Raw genomic sequence first — 14,258 nt, 5'->3', positions numbered from 1 at the left:
GGTGATGTGTCTGATAAACAGCAACTGCCTGGAATCTACTCCCTGCTCTCCTGCATTATTTTTTCTTCATCTGATACTTTTAGGTGTGACTGTCCAGACCCCACAAAGTCAACTGATTCTCTATAACCTAAAGCCTTCATCATCGTACAGAGTATTCATAATGGCTAGCAATGATGCAGGAAGTATAAACGGAACAATCATAGCTATCAGTATGAGAAAAATAGGTGAGCATACATTTTTACTCTATCATCTACTGTAATTTCCAGTATAAGTGATAAAAATATAATTAGAGAACTTCCTAAAGTGCTGTCATAATCAAGGAGTTATACTGAACATGAACTACAAAACTGCTTGGGCTAGCAGTCATATTATTAATGTCCCTGAGACAGTCACTGTCATGTGTATGTGATTAGGTTAGGTTCACAACGTTTCTGACCTATGTCAGTACAATCTCTAACCAAAACTGAAGTGAAACAGAAGGATCTCATCCTGATCAGCTATCTGTTAAAAAGGGGCAAGAGTGATCACTGGGAATTTTGTGTATGTTGCAGCAAATGTTAGAGGGAGAATTAAGGTTAGAGCTAAAGCATTAAGCAAAGAATAAGATTAGCAGTGGATTTAGAGTTAAGGTTCCAGGCCAGGCCATGTCTGTTAACTGCTCTGAACCAATTCCAATAAGGATTTTTTTCAAAACTGGATTTCCTACTGATGTGGAATAATCTCACAATGCAGATTAAAACTGTATAACTGACAGTCAAATTTTATTTTGACTAGCTTGGAGCAGTTGACATTTCTGTGTAGGAGCAAAACATTTATTTTTACACATCTTTGCTTTTTCTTTAGATTCCTGGAGTATTTTGTCCACAGTTGTCCCTGCTTGTGTCGGTCTAGCTGTTTTCATACTGATTACTTTATCTGCTTGTTTTGCAAAGCATGAGAGGTGAGTTTTTTTAGGCGTGTTGTGTTAGATGTTTGTGGCGCAAATATGGAAAGTCTTCCATCTTATATAGATTCTGATGTCCAGTACCATTACTATTTAGCATTCCAAAATATTTGACATAGGAATCATCTCGCATCCAACTACACTGTTATTTAAACTAAGTTTAAACAAAAGAATTAGTTAAAAGTCTGTATTTTCTTTGCAGAACTATAAATGTACAGATTGTTATGATTTTTTATGTTCTGGTTTCGTATTTGTGTTCAACAATATTCAGATTTTGTAGCTATCTTTGACAGTATGTCAGCATCAATGATGTACCTCTTGTATTTGTTGATTGAACTGTGTCGCTAGAGTGAATGACATTGATGTTGTTGTTTTTTAAAGACTCAAACTGCGTTTGTGGCCTATTGTCCCAGATCCTGCCAATAGCAGCATTCAGAAATGGACGCAGAATGAAGCTTTAAAGGTAAGACAGAGTACCAGTGGAATTCACCATGAAGATGAATTAATCCTCAGGTTAAAACATGACCTCAAGCCCTGAGTTGGGAGGCAGATTAACTTAATCAAACTTAATACACAAATGCTTTAACAAAGTCTACTTACATCAAATAAATTAATCTAAAACTTAACTGAGAGTATAATTTTTCAGTAGATTTAAAGTTACTTAACATACACTGTAATTAATATCTCTAAATTCTCTAAGTCAATACTATCACTGTACATTAAAATAAATTATTATTATTTTCTCTTGAAGGATAATCGCCATTTCCAGGACTTGCAGGATCCATCGCCAGTCAACATTTCCAGGTTTAGCATCTTAGATGTTTCTGATGATGTGACAGAAAAAGGGACTCGGAAAACTTGCATCAAACCTGAAGATGAATGTTGGCAGCCCCACAGCCACACTGGAGACCTAGGAATGCCCATCTGTGGCTCTTCCCACATAGAAAAGGACTGCGACCACCTGCAGCACAAAGACTACCAGAACTATATGGGAGAGCCTTATGCCACTGTCATTTTCAGTGAATACAGAAGCCAGCAGGGCACGACACCCGTCTACCTCAGATCTGATTCTACTCAGCCCCTTCTCCAGGACCTGTCTCCCAGCCCTAAGCAATATGAGAATCTGTGGTTCAGCAGTGCCAAAGAGGAAGAGGTCGTCTTTCTAAGTAACCATGGAGACGAACAAGAGGAGAGAGTCTGCAGTGCATCTTGGGATGACTTCCCCCTCCTCAGTCGGCTGATGATAAAGGAAGCTAGCAGCCAGGAGGTTTCCTAATTTTAAGAAAAACAAGGGGCCTATATGCACAAACCCCCCCCTCTTAAGGGGACATTGAAGCTGTTTTAGAAGTATGGCATGCTTCATAAGAGGCATGAAACTGCTACGGTTGGTCCGCATTTCCCTAGACCGTGTATGAACTGCAGGTGATTGAACTAGGACCGCTGATTCCCAGATCATTTGTGGATAAAATAGTCAAAACAACCAAGGCTCAACCTGGAATGAAACAGACTGAGAAGAATATTTGAATTCACAAGGACTTCATTGTACAGTTTAGGGCTATTGTTCAAGCAGGTGCTTTTATAAATCATACAAAAGTTAAATAATTTGCAGCATCTACTTTATTCAAATTAAACAGGCATAATTTTATTTTCCTATTCTGTTTACATACTTTTTGTTTACAGTATTATCAGTCCAAACAATAAGAAATTTAATTGCCCTTAATTAGTAATTGGGGAAAATCAAATTGTGCTAAATGCTAAGATATGTTGCCTGAGATACAGAGGCTGGTCTTGGGACAAAAAAACGTATACTTTTACATGTTTAATAAGGTTTTGTATTGATTTCATTTTTTGATGTGTTATGATTTACATTTTCTAATGTTGTCTATGAATGTATTATTTCCAGAGTTCTTACAAAACACACAATAATATTATTCTATTAATTTTATGTTCAGTTTATGTTGAAGGATATTTTATTCAATAGTGAGAGTTTTTATTTTCAAATATTTTAATGCAGTTAATGCAAGGGAATAAAGTCATTGAAATATGTATGGTTTCAACATGTTATGTTTGTTTGTTTTGAACTTGCGCTAAGCAGAATAGCTACTGTGTTTATCTTTCATTTTCACTCTCTAGCTCTTACAACATCAATGAAAGTGCAATATCCGAGCACACTTTATAACCATGTACATTGTCTTTATTTTCTGTTTGTTTACCTTTTGCTAAAGTCCACTTTATATCACCAAAAGCAGAAGCTAGAATTCCATTAGAACTACCCTTTTTTCCATTTGAAATAGTGCTATTACTTATAATCCTTCTTCCTAGAAGAAAAACATTCTGATAGGGTCAGCAATGGACCATGTTTATCATAATTTCTGCAGCCTTTTTGCGTCAGTATACACTGTGGTTTGCTTTTTGCTCATAAAAATGTAAGAAAATGTTTGCTTGTGAAATACAAAAATGTGGCACCTGTATAATTTGTAACCCTTTTCCTTTAAGTTATACAGTAGAAAAATGTATGTGGAAAGGTGAAACCCTTAATCGCATATCAGTGTATTCAGATTCAGATTCAGTACTCCAGGTTTTTTTTGTTTTTTCCAATTTAGCTCTATTGCCTAATTGATATTCACATATGCTTAATTGGATTTATTTGCACCAGGTTTACATCTATTAATTTATTGCTTTGTAACATACATAACTTGTGATTTTTCAAGATATAAATGCCTTGAAGGATGACTGGAGTGTTTCACCTGCAGTATGTACATACCTACATTCTTTTAACTAGAATGTAAACCAGATTTCATTTATATTTTAATTACTGTTACAGTTGTTTAACTCTTTTTTTGTGTGTTGTTTTTTGTAGATATTCTAGCAGAGTTCTATGTTATTTTGTCAGAATACCGATGAAGGTTAATGCACTTTTTACATCCACCAAGTCACTGTTATACATTTTCATTTTCATGTTCTGTTATTGCCGTTAATTTTGTGAAGTTTATGTTCTGTTTTATGAGCAGAAAAAATGTTCCAGTTTGTTTTGTTTTTTGATGGGCGATAGGCTAATAAAGCTCACTTATCTCATGGATAAAATGTTGTTCTGTGATTCCGTTTTCTTATTTTAAAATAGAGATGCATTTTTATTTTAAAATAATGTCTAAAATTAATAAGAACAGGGAAATTTCTCGCATTTAATGTAACGTAATGACTTTGAACCTGAAATTCGCCGTAGGTTGTATGTGCGCCAAAAAGGCTTTCGTGACCACATTACGTTCAATTACAGCGTCTACTAAATCAAATAGATTTGGGCAAACAGGTCCCACGTACTGTTCGGCGGTGCACGCCGACAGAGACTAAACGCAGCAGGTATGCAGCTTCTCAAGGCGGAGAGTTTAACCCTTTTAAGTTACAGAGGTGTTCTCAGTAGCGAGGAAAGATAGACGGAGAGCAGTTTCTTATAAGAGCTAGGGGTAGCCCTTTCTAAAAGGCGTAGTGGGGGGAGCGGACCTGCCAGAGAGCTACGTCAAGGGGTGACAGGACAGTCCGAGATCTGCGGGGGGGGGGGGCTAGGGGAATGCTACGATGTCAGTAATAAACAGATCAAACAGCAGTATCTCTCACACAGACACAACATAAACTGGAATTCTACAGAGCCCTAAACAGACAATACACACTAGCCGAATATTTGACCAAGATAAGAACAGCAAAAAGGCACAGACCCTGATGAAGTACAGGGTCAGTGACCACAGCCTGGCCATAGAAACTGGGCGACACAGGCAGACCTGGCTGCCCAGAGAGGACAGGCTCAGTGACCACAGCCTGGACACACACACTGGACACGGGCATACCTGGCTGCCCAGAGAGGACAGGCTCAGTGACCACAGCCTGGCCATAGAAACTGGGCGACACAGGCAGACCTGGCTGCCCAGAGAGGACAGGCTCAGTGACCACAGCCTGGACACACACACTGGACACAGGCATACCTGGCTGCCCAGAGAGGACAGGCTCAGTGACCACAGCCTGGCCATAGAAACTGGGCGACACAGGCAGACCAGAGAGGACAGGCTGTGCTCCCACTGCCAGCGGGGAGAAATAGAGACAGAGGCGCACTTCCTACTGCACTGCGACAAATATTCTGGGATTAGAGAAACATTCTTCCCTAAATTCAGAAATCTGATCCCAGAGTTCCCACACCTGCCAGAATCACAACGTGTCCCAGTCCTACTGGGAAACGGAGGTGGAAACTTGGTTGAACTGGCAGCCCAGTATGTGATCTCCTGTCACAGCCTGAGGAACAGTGAGTCTGTCTCCCTATAATGCTCCATATGTTTACAGTATATGTAAATATTTTATGATATGTCTTTTTTGTAAATGTCTGTAATATGTCTGTAGATTTTACTTTATTTTTATTTTTTGTTTTGTTTCATGTTAATTTTATTTTATTTGTTTTGGAAACACTGCTTTTACTCATCGGTCATGCCAATAAAGCATCTTGAATTAAATAAACAGAAAATATTCTGTATAAGAAGATCTACAGGCAGGGTCTTCAACAAATTGAAGCAAAACTTTCCACCCTCTATTGAACTTTGGCCAGAGTCTACGCTCTCATACTGTGGGTCTGTTCTGAAGATAGTTCAGATAGGTTTATTACTCCAACAGCGTTGAACTGAAAAGCAGAAAACAGAACTCATTTAGGCCATGTCCTGTCACTTTCGAGTGTTATCTGGCATCGATTGCTTTTCCATTGCAGGCAAAGTCGATCGAGTAACTATTCAGGTCTGAGGAACATGGCTTCCGCCGTGTAGGCTGCTGTAAGGACGACTACAGCACGTTTTTTATATCACAGTATAAAGTTTAAAGGACGTTAATTGGTGTTCGGATAGCTGTTCCTCCTAAATAAAACGATGCTTTTAAGCAGAGCTATTAAATCTGCGTCATGTCTACGAGAATGGAGTTTTATCTCAAGTATAACACAAAACATCTCGTTACTAACATCACCACACGGTGCTCGCTTTGCGGTGACGGCACGACCTCTATCGCACTGTTTTCATTCCCGATGGACTGCAGCTCAACAGGAGTCTAGCAGTAAGTACTTTATATATATTGTGACACAGTAACTGTCGCAGATACAAGTAATTTCCCGGTTATAAATATAATATAAATATTCGCTTTGCCAGGTTTAATTCGGTTAGAAACGTCCGTACATTAAATAATGTTTAACATTTGTTGGAATGCATTAATAAATTAGCATGGATGCCTTTGTTTTAATGTGATTTATTTTAAATGTTACCGTAGAGAAAGGGAAATGTGTTGTGCGCTTTGCGAACGGGTAGTCGGTTTGGTGTTGCCATCCTGATGACATTTAAATAATTAATCTCCCTCTTCTCCAGTAGAGGGCTTTCAGAGAAGAGTACAGCTCTGTAATAGTAATAGTTAATGGGCCTGTAAAGTCAGGAATTAGATGGGAATAAATATGTTAAGTGACGTGCCAGTAGCGTTTCAGTTGTGTTGCAAGAGCGCCATTCATATCGCACAGTAAATGTTGAATGTCTGTTTCTTAGACGTACAGGAAGAGATGATTGCGAATTACTAATATTACCACCCTCAATATTTAAAAGAACGCTGTGTAGAGATATTTCAAGGAATAAAATGCAAGAAACACGTTTTTCTTTTGTTTGTTTTTTTTTAATTTAGTGCCAAGTCTGATCGAACAGTTTAATCTAAGCCGCCATCGGTTTTAAACTTTGGTTAGGAGGGTCGAGTAACCAAGCTAGGGGATGTCCGTATTGGTACTGGTGCGCTTTTATTTTCTGCACTGGTGTTGGTCAACGAGTGAGCAGACGGTCCGTCAGACTCAGCAGATATTCATAGTCTTTGCCCACAGCTCTCACGAGTAAAAGAGTGTGGCAAGGTTTTTTTAATTTGGGGGGGTGAGCTGGTGTGAAGGTTATTAACAGTAATTCCTTGTGTCTGCACTGCCCTTTTTATATATACTGTGGACCCAGTTCACCTGCAACTGAAAAGCCGCACCAGTTATATTCACAGACTATTTTTTTTTATTTCAGAGGCAATGTATCCGTTGGAAACTTAGGTGCTGTGAAAAACAGTAGCGACCAAACTTTGGTGTTGTGTGTAATGGAATTTTTTAACATGCAAACACCATTGTAGTTATTTTTTTCTTCTTGTCCTTTATAAGCTAAAATAAAAAAAACACCCTGGTTAGGACGATCAGGATGTGGCAAACCATAACGAATCTCATGTTTCCTCCCTAATGCACACTCATGCACTGGCCCACTACATCAAATTTACAGATCACTGAGGTGCCTCGAAGTGCTGCGTATAAAACCACTCTGCTCCGAAGAGTTCGCAAATAAGTGCTGGGTGCTAGTAATGTATCCGTTTGACAGATCACATGTTGTTTTTTTCAACACCCAAAGAGAAAAATGTGTGACAGCACTATGGTGTATAACATATTAACAATTTGATCTTCATTGGAGAATGCATTCGCATTTCTCATTAGGTTATCTCCCAAGGCCTAATCTCTCATCTTGAAATAAAAATGACGTGCACCCTCTAAAGGCAAAGACTGTTTCAGTATTTTAATTGCATGATTGCATTTCAGTATGATAATTGCATTCCAGAAGATGTATCTTGTTAGTCGGTGGGTTTCAGTCTGTTTTAGCTTTTTTTCTTTGTTGTTTTGTACTCACCAGATAGCAGCAGTGTTGTCCAGGCTGTACGAAACTATGTTCGTGCTGTCCGAAAAAAGCAAGGTATGTAATTGAAATGCTGATGGTTCCTCTGTAACGTGCAATCTTTATTGCACTAACACATGGTTTCTCAATTTTTCAAGGGAAAGGCATTGAAAGGCAACAAATGTGTTTAAGGTCAGAACTGATGAAACAAGAGGAACATAAAGATAGATTTATGACTTGGGGAGAAAAATGGGACTGCACATAATTGAGGCTTAACTCCGTTATCAAACCAAAGGAGGCAAAATACTCTTAGAATTACAACATTATAAGTGTTTTGCATTTCTCGGTCAGAAATCATATTCTGCTCAGTAGGTGTGTGTGGTTGTGGAAGCTGACATCACACATTCTGACCCAGCATGTCCAAGAGGTGCTCATGCTGGGCGAATAGGCCAGCTAGATGGCCAGTCCATCACACACACACACATTGCGTCAACACAGGATGTTCTGGCAAATGCATGTGGCCTGCAATGTCATGCATACAGTTCATGCAAGGGCATAATTTTGCACAAAGTAAGGCGCATTAGATGGGGCAGGAACATTTTCTCTGTGGTGCAGGAGCCATCAATAAATGGTGTGATCTTCAGCAATCCCCTGTTGCAGCCCTTTCTGTCACACCTTCACATGGTCTGCTGGAGCAACACAACATAACGTGGATGGTGCCTGTCCTTGTGTCTGTGTTGCACTCTCTGCTTGCCATCAGGACAGTGAACTGATACTTCTCGTTGAATGTAAAATTGCACCATTGTTGCATTTGTCTCTGTGACATTGCATGGTTGCCCCATGATATTTATTGAGTACCAAGCCTTCATCCTTCATCCTGGGGCCTCCATATTATTGTATAGGAGCTGATGTGGCCATCAGTCTCTGCAATGGTGCTGGGTACAGGACAGTGCCAGACACGGAGGTGCCTCAGTACTAATCTTGCGCAGGGTGGTGGCACAGCTACCCTGGTTGCTGTTTGTGCAGACCTGTTTTTGAAGACCCTGGCCATTACTGTTCCTGCCTTCAGCATCCCAATGGTGTCTTCCTTTCCTCCTGTTGGCAGCTGTGGCATTTTGTCTTGGCTATAATTGGTACATGTTTTCACATCCTTTTGTATCCACAGAGATAAAGTCAGTGAAATCATTTTACTGATTATTTTCTGAATGTATACATCTGGGAAATTGTTGAAATCAGAATCATTTGTTGTGTTTTTAATGCCTCTCAATATATACAGATTACAGTGGTCATTCATATAAGGATAGGACTGAAATGCTGAGATCGCAAGAATATTTTATCTTCCACTGATTCTACCATATTTTTCCATCTGACTCGTTGCTTGTGAATGAGTAGATTTAAGTTGCAGTAGGATTATTTCCATTTTGATTGCAAGAGTTCTTGATCATTAAATAGAAACAGAAGTAGATCATGTTTTATTTCACACCTTTTAGTCTTTATTTTGCCATTTTACAGATTATATGACCGGATCAGTACAGTATTTTTTTGAAAGCTGAAATGTCTTGTGTGCTATCACACTGTAAAAAACTCTTCTCTTTTTAGAAATGGAAGTAAAAGAACATTGTGAAATGTTTCAGGCACGTCTTAATGTTTTCAGATAAATCTGGTGCCTTTGTATCTCAAATAAATTACAGAATATATTTGTGTTTTGCTTATTTTTACAGAGGTCCCTAGTCAGCTGGATGACCTGCCAGCGACAATGTTGAAAATAGACTATGCTGCTGTTCAGATGGCTGAAAAGTATGTCTTAGATTTCTATTGCAGTAGGTATTGAATCAGTCAGTATATAAATTAAACCGCTGACCATTAGGTTTGATTCATTAATGAACTTATGTGCAGAGTTACTAACTCAACTACAGACTACAAGTCAATGTATTAAAAAATTATGTAAATGTATTTTTCTTTTACTGACAGCTTGAAATCAGAACTAACATCTAGTCTACCGTTTAGATTAATGGGAATACGCCTATTAATTTATACTCCACTTTTTTCTGTGAAATCGACTTGTATATTTGTGAAGCTTAGTTTTTCAGGAGTCATCAAGGTGTTTCTCAGTCAGTGGGTTGGTTTTAGTGTAGTTTAGAAATACAGTCTGTATCAAGTTTTCCATAATTCTAAAAATCATAAATAATAGGCCTGAATAGTACAGTACAGTTAAAATAGCATATTTTTCATGATATCAGCTTCTCTAATTTTGAAAGAAACGGAAGCCTTATATCATGTACAGTATGTGGACAGATTGATAGATGGGTATAGATATGGGGTTCGGTTAATTGATTAACCATATTCAGTGACAGTGCACTAGTGATTTAGGGTGTTGAGTCAAGTGTTTGGTGTGATGTGTAGAAAAGGTCCATTCCAGAGTCACAGCAGCCTCCTGGACTAGAGCTCGTCCTGGTTTCTGTAGTGTCAAGTGAACTACAGAGCTCGTGGTTCCCCCTGCATGGGGTGCTGCTCCATTGTGTGAGAAGTATTGGAAATTTAAATGAGGCACATACTTCCCACCCTTGTATGTTTTATATAATTTATCTATTTTATCTATTGCTTTAAATAGAGATATCACTTCAGTATCATATCACTGTGCTTCACTGCACATCAGTTCTGAATACCTGAAAACAAAGTAATGAAGTAAAATGTTTTTTCCTATTATTAACCTAAAATGTATTTACTGACAGGGCTGATGACACAGTTAAGAAGCTCCTTACATTAGAACTTGCAAGCCATGTAAGTACAGTTTATTTTTTCTCTTTATGTACTGTAGTTGCGCGGCCTCTAACAAGACCTATCTGTGACCTGTCTCAGACAGTCTTTGTTTCTTTTGATTGCACTCAGTTCAGTGCTACTGCAAAACGAAAACTGTTTCAGTCAGGAAGTATACATTGCAGATTTCCTGAAACAGTAAAAGCTGAATGATTTAAACTGCAAGAATTACATTTTTTGTGTTTCATTGACAGAAAGAAAAACTCAGCATTAAAAAGGAGCAGCTGATGGCTAAGGTAAAAAGAAATGAGTCAGACCGAGGATCCACAGAAGTGCAGGGTAAGTTTCTCTTGTGGTATGTTTAGCCAATGGGAAACTGGCTATATTGCCAGGAATGAGAGTCATGTTGGACTGGTACTGGACTGTTTTATAACAAGCAATCCACCTCTTATAACAACAGTGACAAAGAATGCCTGATAGTCAGACAGATCTGCATGCTAAATGTGATGGATTTTCAGATACAACACTTTGTATAGACTGCCCATAAGCTGCTACTTTTTAATCCTGAAAAATGTCATTCTTGCCGTTTTAATCATTCAGCGTTTACTGTTTTTGAAGATCAAATGACATGCTTGGTTTCTTGTTGTCTAAACTGTTGTATTAATAACAGTCCAGGTTGTAACAGTAGAAGACATTGACACACTGTACATATCTTGTACCACTTGATTGTGTTTAAGATGTCAACAGCAGTGTATTTTCTTTTTAAGTGGAAAATGGTTTTCATTCAGTCCTGTAAATCCTCCTGGTGCAACTGTTGTCATTAGGACCAGAAGAAGCACATTGGCTTTTTTTAGAAGTTGCTTGTATTTGCTCTAATTTTCCCAGGCATTTTACATATTTTTTTTATTTTTCCCACCTCAGTGGCCGTCTTGACAGCAAAGATCCGTAATTACCAGGAACACTTGCAGTATCACACAAAGGTATAGTGAATGAAGCCTTTGAACATCTGAATTATTTTCACAGTATAATTTTTTGCCACTTTCAGTCTGTATTTCAGCTGAGAGGGAGCATTTTAGCACCTTCTCACCGCTTGTGTTGCTGTAGTGTTACTGATGCTGCAAATGTTTTATGGCCATCTTTATACTTTATAAAGGAAGTTCTTAACCCTTCCACTTGACAGTTTTTAAACCTTCCACTTCACAGTTTTTGGGGAACTGCAGCTCCAATTTCTCAGATCAGTTATTAAATCCCAGTAACAAAACTAATTAATTGAAGGAATAGAAAAATTGTACAAATGTCAAATTAAGCATAAAATCGTGAACTTTTTGAAAGACCTTTGAGTCGCCATGTTGTCACAGACCCCTGAGTGAGAGCGAGAGTTCGCAATAATTGTGAAGCGGAGCGGCCCTTCTTGATCACTAGTCACTGTAATGACTAATGTAATGCAACGTATGAGTGAAAGCACAAGCTGTACAGCAGATATTCCACCGCAGAAAGTTTTCATCATGATCTGCATGCAGAGTTAAAAGTCCTGTTGGAACCAAAATTTAACTTATTAGGTTGCAGTCCATCATCACTCCTTCCTTTGGAAATGTCAGCGATAACAGTTTTGATGTTTTATTAAAACGTGTCAGCATCTTAAAGCAAAGTCTGAAAACATTTTCTTGGTTTGGATTGGCATTACATTTTGCCTTCTTTTTCTTCCTGATGGTCAAATTGCAATGTCTGGGCAGGACAAAGCGAACAAGAGACGGTTGCTCATGGCCATTGACAGGAGGAAGAAGCTCCTGAAGTACTTGAGGCGCACTCGCTATGACTTGTTCGAGAATGTCTGTCAGCAGCTAGGAATCACCTACACCTTCCCCCCAGAGTACTACAGAAGAGTCACCCGGCGCTGGGCTGCCAAGAAGGCATTCTGCATTAAGGTCTGAGACTTAGGGATGTGTTGCTAGGTGTTCTTTGTGAAACATAAACTCCTCTGAAATTTTTCCTTTTCTTTCAGTAAGGTGTTCACAACTCCAGTCCTGCCGGTGGGCTGCCATCTAGCGGTTTGATAAGCATCTTAATATTTTCAGCGCCAAACGAACTGGAGAACAGTGTTGAACTGTTCCATTTCAGTCAACAGTTGGATTGGTTAAGGACTTAACAGTTCAGGTGCAATGAACACCCGAGTGTTATTAATGAGAGCAGCACCTGTCCCCTCTCCCACAAGCTAGCTATCCTGTACCCTGAGCAGCTACCTCTTGCCATGCGTATAATTCAGATGACCCACCAAGGTCATTTCAGAGGATGCTTGTACCTGGACCATATGTCTCCTGGGCAGGAACACGGTTGGGAGAGGTGAGAGTAGCTGATTAAAGATCTGACAATTCCAAACCAGGTTGGCATAAAAAAGAAAAAGTAAATGGGAAAATTCTGTTTTTGTACAGGTGAATGACTGACTTTTAAGTTCTGTATACATACAGTACAAGATTGTTTTCTTTTAAAACCTCATTGTACCTTTCACAAAGTTGCTTAGACTTAAGACCAGAATGCTTCTGGAGTAAAAACTTCAGAGAGCAGGATGTGGTGTTGGTGGTTTAATGGGAGGACATCCTTGTTTTCTGGCTTTTAATAACTCAGCATAATAGTACGAAAAAAGGATTCATCGTGTTTTTTTAGTGTAATTTCTCCATGTTTTTAAACGGCAAGTTTAGAAGAGTGAGATGTAATCACTGAGTGACTCCAGCCTCTCGTCTCCTCTGGAGGTAATAATACGCACCTGTAACTCCTAGGTTTTCAATGAAGTTCAGAAGCAGAAAGCCGCAGAGAAGAAGAGACAGAGGGAGGCAGCGACACTGAAGGAAGAGTCAGCAGACAAACAGATGGGGTTGGATGGATCGCCCGTTTAGTGAAAAGAGACCTGAGGCTGGACATGGATACTGAATAAACCATACTTATCCCACCTACTGACTAAAAGCAAAAAAAAAGATGTTTTTCTGTAATGTGCTCATTGATATGAATAATTATTTCCAGTATAAATTTCTGAGTCTGTTTTTTAACATTCTTTTGTGCTACTCATGCCTTTTGGTGTAGAATATGTTTCTCTTCCTGTGACCCCATTATTGTTTTGTGTCATATCTAGTAATGTAGGTTTTCTGATTTGATTTGGTGCAGTTTCAAAGAGCACAACAAGAGTACTTGTTACACAAAAAGTCCGATTTAACCTTTAAATATCTGACACAAAACCGAGCACCGTTTACTCTTTAACAGTCAGACACAGGTGGGGATAAAAGTGATAAAGACATGGGTATACTATACAAGGCAGTCATCTTCCTTTCTGAATCATGTCACTTATTTTTTTAAATTACCTATTTAAGGAATATACACAACACTATGTACATTGATGTAGATGCTGTACTACCAACTTGCATAATAGTGATGAGTTATTGTTCTTCCCTTGGATTATAACTTTAAAAATGTTTAAGATTGTTAGCAAAGTTTTGGTAAGCAATTCCTGTTTTTTTAGAAAGCACTTAAATGTGTTCACGTATTGTAAGCTTTTCAACTGGAAGATGAATGATTTCAATCTGCTGAAGTCAGCTAATTGATATCTCTGGCTACGGTTAAAATAGAGATAATGTGGAATTATTTATACTCACATTGAACATCAAAATCTACTTTTCTCTAATACTTTATCAGGAAATTGTCATTTTACTGAGTAGAATAATGAGTAAATTCAGTGTGCCAATTCATATTTTCCATGGGGGTTCTACTGTGAAAGTCACAGGCTAGTAGCATGTGGCCGTTACATGACACATTTCACACTAGGCTGCAGGACTGAGCTCATCCCACAAGTGTTCAGTGGGGCTCTGGTCTTCTCTAGCAGGGCC

General features: G+C 38.7%; 2 protein-coding genes across 2 annotated transcripts in view; both read left to right on the top strand.

Annotated features, from left to right (window-relative positions):
- Positions 1–4,027, top strand: part of LOC148820469 (granulocyte colony-stimulating factor receptor-like) — a 29,450-nt gene extending 25,423 nt beyond the window's left edge. Inside the window, exons 13-16 of the mRNA XM_088932326.1 lie at positions 84–224; positions 844–940; positions 1,325–1,406; positions 1,695–4,027. Coding sequence (XP_088788452.1) covers positions 84–224; positions 844–940; positions 1,325–1,406; positions 1,695–2,219 — 845 coding nt within the window. The 3' untranslated portion in view covers positions 2,220–4,027. The remainder of the gene's footprint in view (positions 1–83; positions 225–843; positions 941–1,324; positions 1,407–1,694) is intronic.
- Positions 4,028–5,704: 1,677 nt separating this feature from the next.
- On the top strand, positions 5,705–14,060 carry mrps15 (mitochondrial ribosomal protein S15). The gene is made up of 8 exons (XM_088932086.1): positions 5,705–6,019; positions 7,648–7,707; positions 9,351–9,426; positions 10,362–10,410; positions 10,641–10,725; positions 11,308–11,366; positions 12,120–12,311; positions 13,161–14,060. The coding sequence occupies exons 1-8, from the start codon at positions 5,839–5,841 to the stop codon at positions 13,275–13,277; spliced, it is 819 nt and encodes a 272-aa protein (XP_088788212.1). The 5' UTR covers positions 5,705–5,838; the 3' UTR covers positions 13,278–14,060.
- The last annotated feature ends 198 nt before the right edge of the window (positions 14,061–14,258 follow it).

This window comes from Atractosteus spatula, chromosome 14 (assembly GCF_055471065.1).
Source record: "Atractosteus spatula isolate fAtrSpa1 chromosome 14, fAtrSpa1.hap1, whole genome shotgun sequence".
NCBI classification, from domain to species: domain Eukaryota; kingdom Metazoa; phylum Chordata; class Actinopteri; order Semionotiformes; family Lepisosteidae; genus Atractosteus; species Atractosteus spatula.
Note: the sequence above shows the minus strand (reverse complement) of the source record. Positions and strands in the feature narration are given on the sequence as shown.

What these genes read in the sequence shown, in the direction of transcription:
- mrps15 (XM_088932086.1), top strand. Translation starts at nt 5,839, where the DNA reads ATGCTTTTAAGCAGAGCTATTAAATCTGCGTCATGTCTACGAGAATGG. An exon ending in TGCTGTCCGAAAAAAGCAAG is followed by an intron (nt 7,708 to 9,350) that starts GTATGTAATTGA and finishes TTATTTTTACAG; the next exon opens with AGGTCCCTAGTCAGCTGGAT. An exon ending in AGAAGGCATTCTGCATTAAG is followed by an intron (nt 12,312 to 13,160) that starts GTCTGAGACTTA and finishes TGTAACTCCTAG; the next exon opens with GTTTTCAATGAAGTTCAGAA.